The 12,039-nt window shown below is 22.4% G+C and overlaps 9 protein-coding genes across 9 annotated transcripts, besides 35 other annotated features; 7 read left to right on the plus strand and 2 right to left on the minus strand.

Annotated features, from left to right (window-relative positions):
• Position 1: 1 nt before the first annotated feature.
• Positions 2 to 224: a sequence feature (AT_rich).
• Positions 225 to 276: 52 nt separating this feature from the next.
• Positions 277 to 443: a microsatellite.
• Positions 339 to 459: a microsatellite.
• Positions 405 to 533: a microsatellite.
• A 60-nt stretch (positions 534 to 593) lies between these two features.
• Positions 594 to 886: a sequence feature (AT_rich).
• A 37-nt stretch (positions 887 to 923) lies between these two features.
• Positions 924 to 1,104: a microsatellite.
• Positions 1,105 to 1,108: 4 nt separating this feature from the next.
• Positions 1,109 to 1,230: a microsatellite.
• Positions 1,231 to 1,413: a microsatellite.
• Positions 1,288 to 1,456: a microsatellite.
• Positions 1,346 to 1,514: a microsatellite.
• Positions 1,458 to 1,634: a microsatellite.
• Positions 1,520 to 1,673: a microsatellite.
• A 90-nt stretch (positions 1,674 to 1,763) lies between these two features.
• Positions 1,764 to 1,791: a sequence feature (AT_rich).
• Positions 1,792 to 1,832: 41 nt separating this feature from the next.
• Positions 1,833 to 1,920: a microsatellite.
• Positions 1,921 to 1,934: 14 nt separating this feature from the next.
• Positions 1,935 to 2,111: a microsatellite.
• Positions 2,088 to 2,267: a microsatellite.
• Positions 2,244 to 2,431: a microsatellite.
• Positions 2,432 to 2,611: 180 nt separating this feature from the next.
• Positions 2,612 to 3,616, minus strand: EDI_244860 (uncharacterized protein; the record flags this gene model as incomplete). Its single annotated transcript, XM_001737323.1, has 1 exon — positions 2,612 to 3,616. One exon carries the CDS (start codon positions 3,614 to 3,616, stop codon positions 2,612 to 2,614), a length of 1,005 nt encoding a protein of 334 aa, XP_001737375.1.
• A 21-nt stretch (positions 3,617 to 3,637) lies between these two features.
• Positions 3,638 to 3,678: a sequence feature (AT_rich).
• Positions 3,679 to 3,737: 59 nt separating this feature from the next.
• EDI_244870 (DNA repair and recombination protein RAD54B, putative) lies at positions 3,738 to 6,032 on the plus strand (the record flags this gene model as incomplete). The annotated part of the gene is made up of 1 exon (XM_001737324.1): positions 3,738 to 6,032. The coding sequence occupies one exon, from the start codon at positions 3,738 to 3,740 to the stop codon at positions 6,030 to 6,032; it is 2,295 nt and encodes a 764-aa protein (XP_001737376.1).
• Positions 5,080 to 5,135: a microsatellite.
• Positions 5,282 to 5,331: a sequence feature (AT_rich).
• Positions 5,488 to 5,532: a sequence feature (AT_rich).
• A 22-nt stretch (positions 6,033 to 6,054) lies between the features above and the next one.
• Positions 6,055 to 6,118: a sequence feature (AT_rich).
• A 57-nt stretch (positions 6,119 to 6,175) lies between these two features.
• Positions 6,176 to 6,502, plus strand: EDI_244880 (60S ribosomal protein L35A-3, putative; the record flags this gene model as incomplete). Its single annotated transcript, XM_001737325.1, has 1 exon — positions 6,176 to 6,502. One exon carries the CDS (start codon positions 6,176 to 6,178, stop codon positions 6,500 to 6,502), a length of 327 nt encoding a protein of 108 aa, XP_001737377.1.
• A 14-nt stretch (positions 6,503 to 6,516) lies between these two features.
• Positions 6,517 to 6,546: a sequence feature (AT_rich).
• A 96-nt stretch (positions 6,547 to 6,642) lies between these two features.
• On the plus strand, positions 6,643 to 7,501 carry EDI_244890 (uncharacterized protein; the record flags this gene model as incomplete). Its single annotated transcript, XM_001737326.1, has 2 exons — positions 6,643 to 7,282; positions 7,329 to 7,501. 2 exons carry the CDS (start codon positions 6,643 to 6,645, stop codon positions 7,499 to 7,501), a joined length of 813 nt encoding a protein of 270 aa, XP_001737378.1.
• Positions 6,696 to 6,771: a microsatellite.
• Positions 6,846 to 6,869: a sequence feature (AT_rich).
• Positions 7,502 to 7,515: 14 nt separating the features above from the next.
• EDI_244900 (uncharacterized protein) lies at positions 7,516 to 8,283 on the plus strand (the record flags this gene model as incomplete). Its single annotated transcript, XM_001737327.1, has 3 exons — positions 7,516 to 7,577; positions 7,603 to 7,725; positions 7,773 to 8,283. 3 exons carry the CDS (start codon positions 7,516 to 7,518, stop codon positions 8,281 to 8,283), a joined length of 696 nt encoding a protein of 231 aa, XP_001737379.1.
• Positions 8,262 to 8,378: a sequence feature (AT_rich).
• Positions 8,379 to 8,485: 107 nt separating this feature from the next.
• On the minus strand, positions 8,486 to 9,040 carry EDI_244910 (uncharacterized protein; the record flags this gene model as incomplete). The annotated part of the gene is made up of 1 exon (XM_001737328.1): positions 8,486 to 9,040. The coding sequence occupies one exon, from the start codon at positions 9,038 to 9,040 to the stop codon at positions 8,486 to 8,488; it is 555 nt and encodes a 184-aa protein (XP_001737380.1).
• A 61-nt stretch (positions 9,041 to 9,101) lies between these two features.
• Positions 9,102 to 9,199: a microsatellite.
• Positions 9,200 to 9,250: 51 nt separating this feature from the next.
• Positions 9,251 to 9,272: a sequence feature (AT_rich).
• Positions 9,273 to 9,539: 267 nt separating this feature from the next.
• Positions 9,540 to 9,575: a sequence feature (AT_rich).
• A 32-nt stretch (positions 9,576 to 9,607) lies between these two features.
• EDI_244920 (uncharacterized protein) lies at positions 9,608 to 10,504 on the plus strand (the record flags this gene model as incomplete). Its single annotated transcript, XM_001737329.1, has 1 exon — positions 9,608 to 10,504. The coding sequence occupies one exon, from the start codon at positions 9,608 to 9,610 to the stop codon at positions 10,502 to 10,504; it is 897 nt and encodes a 298-aa protein (XP_001737381.1).
• Positions 9,924 to 9,953: a sequence feature (AT_rich).
• Positions 10,495 to 10,553: a sequence feature (AT_rich).
• Positions 10,552 to 11,078, plus strand: EDI_244930 (ER-derived vesicles protein ERV14, putative; the record flags this gene model as incomplete). The annotated part of the gene is made up of 2 exons (XM_001737330.1): positions 10,552 to 10,700; positions 10,781 to 11,078. 2 exons carry the CDS (start codon positions 10,552 to 10,554, stop codon positions 11,076 to 11,078), a joined length of 447 nt encoding a protein of 148 aa, XP_001737382.1.
• Positions 11,079 to 11,105: 27 nt separating this feature from the next.
• Positions 11,106 to 11,160: a microsatellite.
• A 23-nt stretch (positions 11,161 to 11,183) lies between these two features.
• Positions 11,184 to 11,555, plus strand: EDI_244940 (uncharacterized protein; the record flags this gene model as incomplete). Its single annotated transcript, XM_001737331.1, has 1 exon — positions 11,184 to 11,555. One exon carries the CDS (start codon positions 11,184 to 11,186, stop codon positions 11,553 to 11,555), a length of 372 nt encoding a protein of 123 aa, XP_001737383.1.
• Positions 11,556 to 11,594: 39 nt separating this feature from the next.
• Positions 11,595 to 11,623: a sequence feature (AT_rich).
• Positions 11,624 to 11,642: 19 nt separating this feature from the next.
• Positions 11,643 to 11,801: a microsatellite.
• A 214-nt stretch (positions 11,802 to 12,015) lies between these two features.
• Positions 12,016 to 12,039: a sequence feature (AT_rich).

Consider the following 12,039-nt stretch of genomic DNA (forward strand, 5'->3'; position numbering starts at 1 on the left):
GTATTTATTATTGAAATTTATATTTTTAGTATTTATATATTCTTAATAAATATTTGTGTGTCAATTTATTATTAATATTAAAAGTATTACTTCTCTATTTTCTATTAATTTTTCATATCATTCTGATATAATTTGAATAAATATGATAATTTTAAATAATTAAAAAATGAATAAAATGATTTAATCAATATATTTATTGTCTTAATATAAAAATAATTAATTATCATATCATATTCATACATTATTCATATTACTATTTTAAATTTCATTTTTCAATAAATTCATTTATATTATTATATAGAATTAATTTATAATTAATTTAATATCAAATTTGCTTGTAATGATAATAAGAATAATATTAAATAATAAATAAAATGAAATAACAATTAATGATAATAAATAATTTTATTTATTTAATAAATTATCATCAATTTATATTTAATAATAATAATATATAATTCATTCTATTATTATAAAGTTGTTTGTTATTTTATTTTATTAAAATAATTCTTTATTTTTATTTATTTTTTATTATCTTTAAAATAAATTCATTATAATTTCTCTTTTCTTTGTTATTATTATTTCTTTATTTCAATATAAAAATTATAAATTATTTATATGTTTAAATAATTAATTAAAATATAATAAAGAAAAAGTAATTATTCATCTAAAAAATATAATAAATTTTACTATTTAATTATTTTAAATTATTCATATTTCAATATCTCATATTTTAAATATATTTTAAATATAAATTAATGATTTATTTTGTTATATATTCATTGAAATTATATTTTATAATAAATTTAATATATTCCTTATCTTTAATTAAATAATTTCACCATTTTATTTAAAACATAATAAAATATTGATATTAATAAATATTGAATTAACATGAATTATTTCATAAATGAATTAATAATTTTTATTATATATTTGTATTGTTTATTTATTTTATTATTTATATTCATTTTTTATTGTTTTATTTCTTTTATTAAATAAAATATATTCTTTATTTAAAATTATTATTTTAAATAATTTTTATTAAAATATATTATTAATATTTTTAAATTCATTTTCTTTTATGTTTTATTATTTTATATTTAAATATTTATATTATTATTCTGTATTTTTGTTATTATTTATATATTATTTATCATTATTTTTATTATATTACTTATTCTTCATTATTTTATTTTTCTTTTATTTTATATTTCTTTATTTATTTTTTTATCATTATTATCTCTTCATTAATATAAATATATTTCTTTATTTTATAATAAATATTTCTCGTTCTTATCATTTATTCATTTTTAATTTTATAATATCATATTCTTTAAATTAATATATTATTTTATATTTAATATTTAATATTTCTTTTATTTCTTTTATTTCTTTTTATTATATTATTATACTTCTTTATTGTTGTTTCATTTCTTATGGTTGTTTATTATTTATTTCTTCTTATTCTTTATTCATCTGTTTCTTTTCATTGTATTTTTATTCATTTTATTGTTGATATTATCATTATAATTTTTTTTGTTATTTATTATCAATGTATTTTCTTTATCATATTGTTATATTTATATTCTTCTTATTGTTTAATATTATCTTTTCTTCTTCTTATTTTTATTCCATCTTATTGTTAATTAATTATTTGTTTTAATTTATCTCTTCTTTCTTCTTCTTTTCACAATTATCACAAATATTTAATATGAATCATCATTGCTTCTTATTTCTCTATCATTTTCACTTTCTCATTCATTTATTTTACTTTTATTTATAATTTAACATCACTTATTTATCATTTAAATTATTTGATTGGAAGTAGATTATTCTTTTTTATTTGTGTTTTATCTCTTCTATTTATTTTTCTTTTCTATCATTATTTTGTTTTGTGATTTTATCATTATTTCTGTTGAAATGTTTTGTCCTTCTTTCTTAATCTTTATCTTCTTCTAATTTGTTAATTTTATTTATTGGTTGTTAATTTCTTTTTTATTTCTTTCATATTTCTTTCATATTTCTTTCATATTTATTATTCTTGTATTTTATAGTTTTATTCAATGTTTGTTTTGATTATTGTCTTTATTTCTTTTTTATTTTCTTTTGTTGTATTTTAATTGGTTATTTAACTTTCTCATTTCTTTTTATTTTTGATTGAATTATTTCTTGTTGTATAACATCGTTTTTTGCTTTATCTAATTATTTTATATTTATTTCTTCATATGCTCCTTTTTTCATTTTATTTCTTATTCTCTTATTTTCACTTTAATTTCATTCTTTGTTATATTCTATGCTTGTCGTTAGTGTTGTCTTTATTATTATCTTACTTATTTATGTCTTTATTATTCTTTCTTCGTTTAATCATAATCTTTTTGTTCAACTTTCTATTGTATTTCTTTTACCATTTTTATTATTTATTTCTATTATGCTCATCCCAAATTACCTTAACTGAATTGTCTAAGATGAGTTAATTTGTTTTTTTTACAAACTCAATGATATTTTTCAGCAATAATAAGAATCTAATTTATGATATTTTTTTCCTTAAAAAAGAGTTTTTCTGATTCTTAATAAAAAGAAATATAAAAAGAATAGAAGTGGAATGAAGTCATTTGTTTTGCATTACAAATAAACAAGGATTATATGTTGTAGGACAAGTGAAATATTCTTGAGGGATATAGTTTAATGATTGAATCATCTCTTTTTTTATCATTGTAAATCCAACTTGAAAGGCAATTTCAAAGACCTCATCTAAACTTAAATGAAGAGATGAATAACAATCATTTACCCAATGAAGAGGACCAATGTTTACCCAGATTCCTTGTGGTTTTAAAACTGATTTTATTGATTTGATGTAATTAATTATATCAAATGCTGTATCAATAAAATAACAAGTACAAACAACGTCAAATTGAATCGATGTTTTTTCGCAATAACTTTCAAAATCAAAATCACTAAGAGAAATTTCTTTTAAAAGTGATGGGTCACAATCAGGGATTGAATGTCTTATTTTTAAATTAGATGAATCGATTATATCACTTGTACAATTAATATATGGGACAATAGTAAATTCATTTTCTTTTGCTGTTGAAATTGTGTTCATTGCCATTAACATAAAATGGTTACATTCACATGCATAACATTTATTTCCTCGTTTTTGTAATTCATATGGTAATCTAGCTAATCCACATCCTGGTATTAATATACTTTTTCCTGTTCCAATAATGTCATACAATGGATTAAATGTTTGATTCCTAATAGACTCTCCTAAACTTCCCCATTCTCTGAGTGTTTGTTCTAATATATTTTGGATCATATCAACTTGATGTCCATTTGGCTTTACACAACAATGAAAATTAAGTGAATCATCAACCTCTTCTTTAGTTTTGAATCTTGTGTTGTACAATGTAATTGTTTTATCAATAAATGAATGATTAATCATAACAGCTTTTTGACATTCCTTTAAACGATTAATATGATTTGCTAATATTCCATCAACATTATGTTCTTCAGCAACACTAATTAAATCATCAAATATTGATTTAGAGTCTTCTATATAATTTTTAAAGGAATGATAAACCGACCAACAACAACTCTCTGGTAAACCAATCATTGAATTAATCTTCTTTAGATCAATAATATTATTTCATTATAATATTTTATAATATAATAATTCTATTTACTAATCATTGAGGAATTTATCTTCAATCTCAGGAAAAACTAATGAAAGATAAATGAAACGATCATCTGCTCCATCCCAGAAGAAGTTCTTAGGTCAAAAACCATTACACTTACCTAAACCAAAAGAAGAAAATGAAAAGAAAAAACCAAAAGTATTACTTGAAGTTATTACTCAAGAAAAAAAGAAAATTGATATTGTCAAAGTATTTAAAATCATGTGGACAAAGAATTCACCTAAAAAACAAAAGATATTTAACGATGGGTTTATCGTAGTCAATTCAAATAATATTGGATTTATTCACGACGAAGAAGATAAAGTCATTGGAAAAGTTAATAATATAATGAAAGAAATTAATCAAGAAAGTGTTGGAGGAGATCCTATTATTCTTGCTGGAAAAGTTATTGAAATAGAAGAAGAAGTTCCAGTTGAACAATATCTTTCAGGAAAATTATTTCTTCATGAAACACCAATAACTATAACCCAACCAAAATTTGAGTTAAAAAAAACAACATTAGGAAATGGTCCAATAAAAAAGAAGAAAGTATCATTATATAATAAAGATAATCCATTTTCATATTGTATTGATGATAAAAAAGAACCAGCAATTTTAATTGATCCATATATTGGAAAATTTTTAAGACCACATCAAATTGAAGGAGTTAAATTTATGTATCATTGTATTATGAGAGGAGGAGAATGTGGATGTATACTTGCAGATGAAATGGGACTTGGAAAAACACTTCAAACAATTACATTAATATGGACTGTATATAAACAATGTAATATTAAAAAAATAGTAATTGTTTGTCCTCAAAGTTTAATTGGAAATTGGGAAAAAGAATTTAAAAAATGGTTAGGAGTAGAAAGAATTCCTGTTCAAACAGGAAGTAGTGATAGTTCAATGAAAGAAAAAGTAAATGATTTTATAAGAGATTATATTCCAGTATTAATTATTAGTTATGAACAAGTTAGAAGTCATGTAGAAACACTTAAAAAAACAAAAATTGGATTAATTGTATGTGACGAAGGACATAGAATTAAAAATTTAATGAGTAAAACAAATTCTTCATTAAAAGCACTTGGAGCACCACGACATATTATATTAAGTGGTACTCCTGTACAAAATGGATTAGAAGATTTTTATTCATTGATTGAATTTTGTTCACCTGGATGTCTTGGAACTTTATCATCATTTAAAAGAGTTTTTGCTATTCCTATTCAAAAAGCACAAGACGGAAATGCTTCAATTGAAGAAATACAATTAGGAACAGAAAGAGCAAAAGAATTGACAAATAAATTAAATGATTATGTTCTTAGAAGAACATCTCAAGTTAATGAAAAATATCTTCCTGATAAAACAGAAATTGTTTTATTTATTAAACCAAGTCATTTACAAATTAAATTATATAAAATTATGTTAAAAGAATTAGATAAAAAGAAATTAGATCAATGTGGTGCTTTAAAATATATTCAATTATTTACTAAATTATGTAACCATCCTGCTTTAATTTCAAAATACTTAATGGAAGAAAAGATTTCATTAAATGAAAATGATGAAAATTGTATTAAAGGAGTAACAATAAATGAAGAAAGTTCAAATAAATTTAATATAACGATTCAATTTATTAAAGAAATTATAATAAAATCAAAAGAAAAAGTAGTGTTAGTATCAAATTATACAAAAACATTAGATTTATTTGAAATGTATTTTAAACAAGAAGAAGAATATAAACAAAAGAAAATATTTAATTATTTAAGACTAGATGGTAAAACATCTCAAAAACAACGAGATATAATTGTTGAAAAAATTAATGATAAAAGTTCTAATTTTAATATATTATTATTATCTAGTAAAGCTGGTGGTGTCGGATTAAATCTTATTGGATGTTCACGACTTATTTTATTTGATCCTGACTGGAATCCAGCAAAAGATAAACAAGCAATGGCTAGAATATGGAGAGATGGTCAACAAAAAAAGGCTATGATTTATAGAATGCTTTGTACTGGAACTATTGAAGAAAAAATTTATCAAAGACAATTACAAAAAAATCAAATTAGTGAAAGTATTATTGAAGAACATTTAGAAATGGGTAAAAGTCTTAGTGTAGAACAATTAATGAAAATATTTGAATTAAATACTGATACAATTAGTGACACTCATGACCTTTTACAATGTGATTGTTTTAATGGTGGTTATAAAACAGAAGAAGATACTCTTCATTTAATACCAAAAATGAAAGAAGAAATTAAATTAGTTGATCCATTAATTAGTACAATTGAAGGAATAAATAAAATGATATCAATGCTTTTTGTGAATGAATTTCATAATGAACAGAAAATGAATTAATTGAATATTTGTTATTTAGTCGTAAAAAAATATTACTAATTAATATTAATTATTTATTAATAATTAAATAATAATAAAATAAATAAGAGAAGAACTAAAAAAAAAACTGAAGGGTTTCTAACAATTTGAGTAAATTGAGAAACATGTCCAAGTGCAGACTTCATGTTAATGCTGTTTTTATGGGATTCCAACGTGCCCAAAGAAATCAATACCCAAATGTTGCTCTTCTTCAAATTAGTGGAGTAAATACAAAAGAAGATACTCCATTCTATATTGGAAAACGTGTTGCTTATGTTTACAAAGTTAATGTAAAGAAAGGAAGTAATAAACCAGCTATTCGTGCTATTTTTGGTAAAATCGTTGCACCACATGGAAATCATGGAGTTGTTAAAGCTAGATTCTTACATAATCTTCCACCAAAAGCAATGGGACAAAACCTTAAAGTTTTCCTTTATCCATCTAACATTTAAATTGATACTTTTGGATTAATAATTATTTTTTTTAATATTATTTTCTTTTTCACTTTCTTTTTTATCATCTTCACTTTGTTATTGATTAATTTATTACTTTCTTATCAAATCTTATCAATTCATCATTGTTCTTTTAACCAATGAATATCTCTGAAGAAATTCAATGTTACAATAGCATTCGTCCTCATTGGAATATTAGTATAGTTAAATTAATTACTATCATTATTATTATATCTATCTTTATTTTATTACTCATTGCTTTTTTTATTCCTAATTCTCCTTTAAAATCAGTTATTATTTCAATCATCACTTCTTTAGAAGATTTATCCTTTGTTACTGCATCATTTTTATTTATTTTATTTTATATCGTTGTTTTATTATTAGCCCTTCCTGCAACTCCATTGAATTTAGCAGGTGGATTTTTATTTGGATTTTCAAAAGGAAGTTTAATTAATACAATTGGTTGTTTTATTGGTGCTTCAATTCCATGTTTTATTGCCAAATACTTCCTTCAAAATACTATTAAATCATATCTTGATGACCATTCCAAAATTCACCAAATTATACAAACTATTGAATCAAATGAATTTTTAATGATTCTTTTATTAAGATTATCACCATTATTCCCATTTCCTATTTCTAATTATGTTCTTGGACCATTTTGCTCTTTTCAAAATTATATTGTTGCAACATTCTATGGAATAATACCAGGAACTATAGCTTATACTTATTTTGGGAGTGTTGTTAAAAATGTGAGTGATATATTCTCAAATCCAGATCGTTTGTATTTATTTTCTTTTAATTTGAAATTAATCTTTACTTTTAGTTGAAAATGATTGGGTTGGTGTTTCATTAATGATTTTGATTGTTATCTCTTCAATTGTGTTATTAGTTACAGTTACTATTATCACTAGAAAAGCCATTAACAATGTCATCTCAAAAAAACAATTAACAGACACATTAAAATATGATGATATGATAATCATAACTATTAATTGAATTATTTTTTCTAAATGAAACATCAGATTGAATCTTCTAATCGTAATACTAATAGTTATAATGAAAAGAAAGTAATGTTTATTAATTCTTTTATTGGAAAGAAATATCGATATGAATTTTATTTTATCTTGTTTAATAATCTTTATAGCAAATGCTGAAACTGTTTCTTTTGTCCTAGATAGTGAATCATTTAAAAATGGTTGGCATATTTATTCAGATAATAGGTTTGTTATTATTCATTTTTTTTAATTACATAGTTTGACAATTATAGCAATTGTAGTGTTATACAAAAAAATGGTATGCTATTTTTTAAGGATAATATAACTACAGGATTGAAATTTGTTAATGAAAACTCTGTATCTACTAAGGATTTTAATACTCTTCAGTTTTATTTCTTTTTTGAAGGAGAAAATGATACCAATTTCACGGTTTCACTTTCAGATGATGTTGATAATAGAAGAAAAACTACTGGTTTGGTTGAAGTTATAACCTTTACAGCTCAACCAAATGTTACAAGCAAAATTATCCTTCCAATTGACATACAAAGAATAAGGTTTATGACATTTAAATTAGGAGAAGGTCAAACATTAAGTAATGAGAATGTTAGAATAAGAGATTTAAAATTCTCAGATGAAGAAGTTTTTATTGAGAATGATCCAGTTGAAAGAACATCCTCAAACCAACTTGTCATTTTTGATCCAATTGTCTGGCAGTGTGAAAATGGAGTACCAAACATTTTGATAATGTTTGGTGTTTTCTCAATTTTTTTTATGTTGATATAAATCAATTTATTATTTAATTTGAATGTTATCATTTATAGAAAATATTTTCTGAGAATAAAACTTTTTTTTAAGATTTAGAAAAAAATATAAAATAACAATAAACCATTTGTGAAAGAATCAATTAAGAAAAAAAAAAGAAATAAAATTTTTTATCAAAAACGAATTTGTAAAGACCATAAAACCACAAGAGAATAAGTGAAATTTAGAGAAGAGAACAATGATGGGGATGATCAGGTTTTTTATTACCATTGCTAGAATTAATTCTTTTAATAAGGGTAGTAAAAATATCAGAAATTCTAATTTCAGCCTTAGCAGAAACTTCAAGAAAATCAGCTCCATATTTATCTGCAAGAGCTTTTCCATCATCTTGTGATACAATTCTTTGGCTTTCGAGATCACACTTATTACCAACAACAATTATTGGTACATCCTCTGTATCTCTAACTCTAACAATTTGGTCATGAATTGGATCAAGATCATTGTATGTGGATTGTGCAATGATTGAATAAACAAGAACAAATCCTTGTCCAGTTTTCATATATAAATCTCTCATAGCAGTAAATTGTTCAGTACCAGCAGTATCTAAAATCTCAAGAACATATTGTTGACCATCTAAATCTAATTGTTTACGATAAGAGTCTTCAATAGTTGGATCATATTTAACAAGGAAAATCCCTTGAACAAATCTTACAGTAATTGATGATTTTCCTACAGCACCACTTCCTAGTACTACAATTTTATAGTCTTTTACTGGCATTTCGTGTTATTTAAATAATTAACAGTTTTAATTCGAAGATTATAGGGTTTTTATGACGCGATTTTTTTTATTAGCTTTTTTTACTTTTTTTCATTTTATTTTTATTTTCCCTAATTTTCCTTTCATTTCCACCTATCATTTCTTTTTTTTATTCTTTTTCACTAAATAGTTTGTTCTTCTCTTTAAACTTTTTGAGTAAAAACTTTTTACTTTTTTTTATTTATTTATTATTGATACTTTATTTGGCATTTCTTTTGACAGTGTATTAACAATTGAAGTATAAATAAACTTTATAAATTAATGGAGTAAAAAAGAAGAAGTTTTGGTAATAGGAATAAAAAGAATGAGTTATATCAAATGCAAAACTCTATATTTTTGAATAATACCTTCTAATATTTTTTCCATTTAGAGATAATATTTCAGTGAAAATAAAAATGGTTAAAGTATCAAATCATTATTAACATCATTAAAACAACTAATAACTGAAAGATTGAATAACATTTTTTTATAACAAAAAATAAAAAAATAATTTTTACATCTCAAAAAAAAAGAAAAAATAGAAATAACATGTCAGAACCTCAAACACCAAGAGATGATCCAAAAGAACAAAAACAATTTGAAAAAGACAAAGAGAATATTAAAAAATATGCAAAAGAATTTACAAGATTCTTTTCGTATAGTAAAAAGAAACCCAATTTTAATGTTATTTATTCATCAACAATTAGTGGATTTAATAGAAAAACATTATATAAGAAAATCATTGGAGAGAAGAATATAATGTTTTATTTTGAAACTGTTCAAGGAGACATATTTGGTAGTTATAATGAATTAATAGTACCAGAAGAGAGTAAATATGGATCAACATCAATTAATAATGATCCACATTATTTTATTTTTTCATTAATTAATAAATCACAATATGGTGCATTTTCTATGTCACTTGTTAATAATAAAGAAAAAAAAGAACAAACAGTTAGTATTTCTCAATCACATGGTCTTATTGACGGAGTAACAAATATCAGTTCTGGTATTGTAAATGGTATTTCAACTGGAATTAGTTCAAGTGTTGATTTAGTAACAACAGGAGTAACAACAGTTGCTAATGGAGTAGCAACAGGAATTAATACAGTTACACATTCAGATATTGTTAGTACACCAAGAGATTCAAAAAAAGGAAGTAAAAAAATGAGAAGTTTATACATTTCATCAACAGTTAACGATGATTGGTTTTTAGAAACCTATTGTGGGTTTATTATTAGTGGAAATGAAGTTATGTTTAATAAAAGATTAGGAAGTTATTATCAATTAGAATGTGAACCAGAAGGATTTGATAAAGAAGATAGCGAAAAGGTAACAAATTTTATTGCACAAGCAAAAGATATTTTTATTGGAGTTGGTCAACCTAAACCAGTTGAATTAAAGAAAATGATAGTTATTCAATGGAATTTTGATACTAAAAAATAATTAAAATTTTTATTTTAAATATTTTAAAAACTATTTAATATTAAAATATGTCAAATTTTACATTAATTACTACTTGGTTAAGTGGTATTGTTCTTTGTGGAGTAAATTTAGTAAATGTATTATTTCATGCGTTATGTATTGTTGATCTTGAATCAGATGAACTATCGCCAATTGATTTTTGTCGACGAGTTAATCGGTTTGTTATAAAAAAGAAAAGTTAAAAAAAAAAAGGGTTTATTAAAATGAGTTAATCAAATAAAAGAAAATAACATGTAGATTATTGTTTCCAGAATTTGTTATTCATTCAATAATAACTTTAATTTTTATTCCTCATTTAAATTGGTTAGAATTATTACTAACATTACCAGTATTACTTTTTGATATTATTCAATTATTTAAAAAAGATTTTCAATACAATCCAACTTCTGTATTTTATCAAATAAAAAGTAGAGAAAAATTAAGTTATACAAAACTAGCTTATTATTTAGCTCTCATTTTTATTTTATTAGCAAGACTTTTGTATTTCGTAATTATTACTTACAGTCTTTCTAAAGGAAAGAATTCAAAAGTGTAGAATTTTAAAGAAATTCTAAATTGAAAGTTTCTTCTTTTTGGAATTTTATTTTCTTTTTTTTATTTTTCTTTTTCTCTTTATTAAATAGTTCTTAATTCTTTCTTTATGCAAGACTCCACTTCTTCTGCTTCTGGAATTACTTCTATGAAATTACCTGTTATTGTCGAGGCTGCTCTCGCTAATATTTGTTCAATTACTGGTCTTGTTTTCTTCTTCTTTGAAAAAGAAAACTTGTACGTTAGAGCCCATGCTTTACAAAGCGTTCTCTTCTTCCTTATTTCTGCAATTATCGGTTTCCCTTTCTTCCTTCTTTGTGTTTGTGTTGGTGGTGCTTTAGAAGGTATTTATATTGCTCTTCTTGTTATTTATTTCCTTCTTCGTATTGCTTTAATTGTTTTGGCTTGTGTCTTTGCTAAGAATGAAACCTTCTTCAGCATTCCATTTATTAAGGAATTAATCCTCAAATTGGCAAATTAAAAAAAATTCAATTTTGTCTTAAATACATTCTATCTTTTGTTTTATATATTAAAATTTTATTTAAAAATCATTTCAACTACTTGTATATTATCTATTTGATTGATATTAAGTTATTAACTTATTTATTTGTAATTATTTATTCAAATCTTTTAAATTAAATTTACTTTTTAATACTTTTTTTAAATATTGATTCACAAACAACGTTTTTATTATTTATTTTTCATTTAATCTCTCTCATTTATTTGTAATATAATCAACGTTAAGATATTATTAACTTATTTTATTCCTTTTACTTTTTTTATGGTAATTTATAAATATAAATATGGAATAACAACAAACATAACTTCTTTAAAAGGGTAATTTAATATTTTCTTTTTTGTAATAGTTTTTATTTGTTATTGTGTTAATGAGTTTATTCTCACTCTTGGTAATATCATATATTATTCAGTCTTTTGTAATCAAATAAATTTAATTTAAATAATTT

Source organism: Entamoeba dispar, genomic scaffold (genome assembly GCF_000209125.1).
Source record: "Entamoeba dispar SAW760 scf_1105229460523 genomic scaffold, whole genome shotgun sequence".
NCBI lineage: Eukaryota > Evosea > Mastigamoebida > Endamoebidae > Entamoeba > Entamoeba dispar.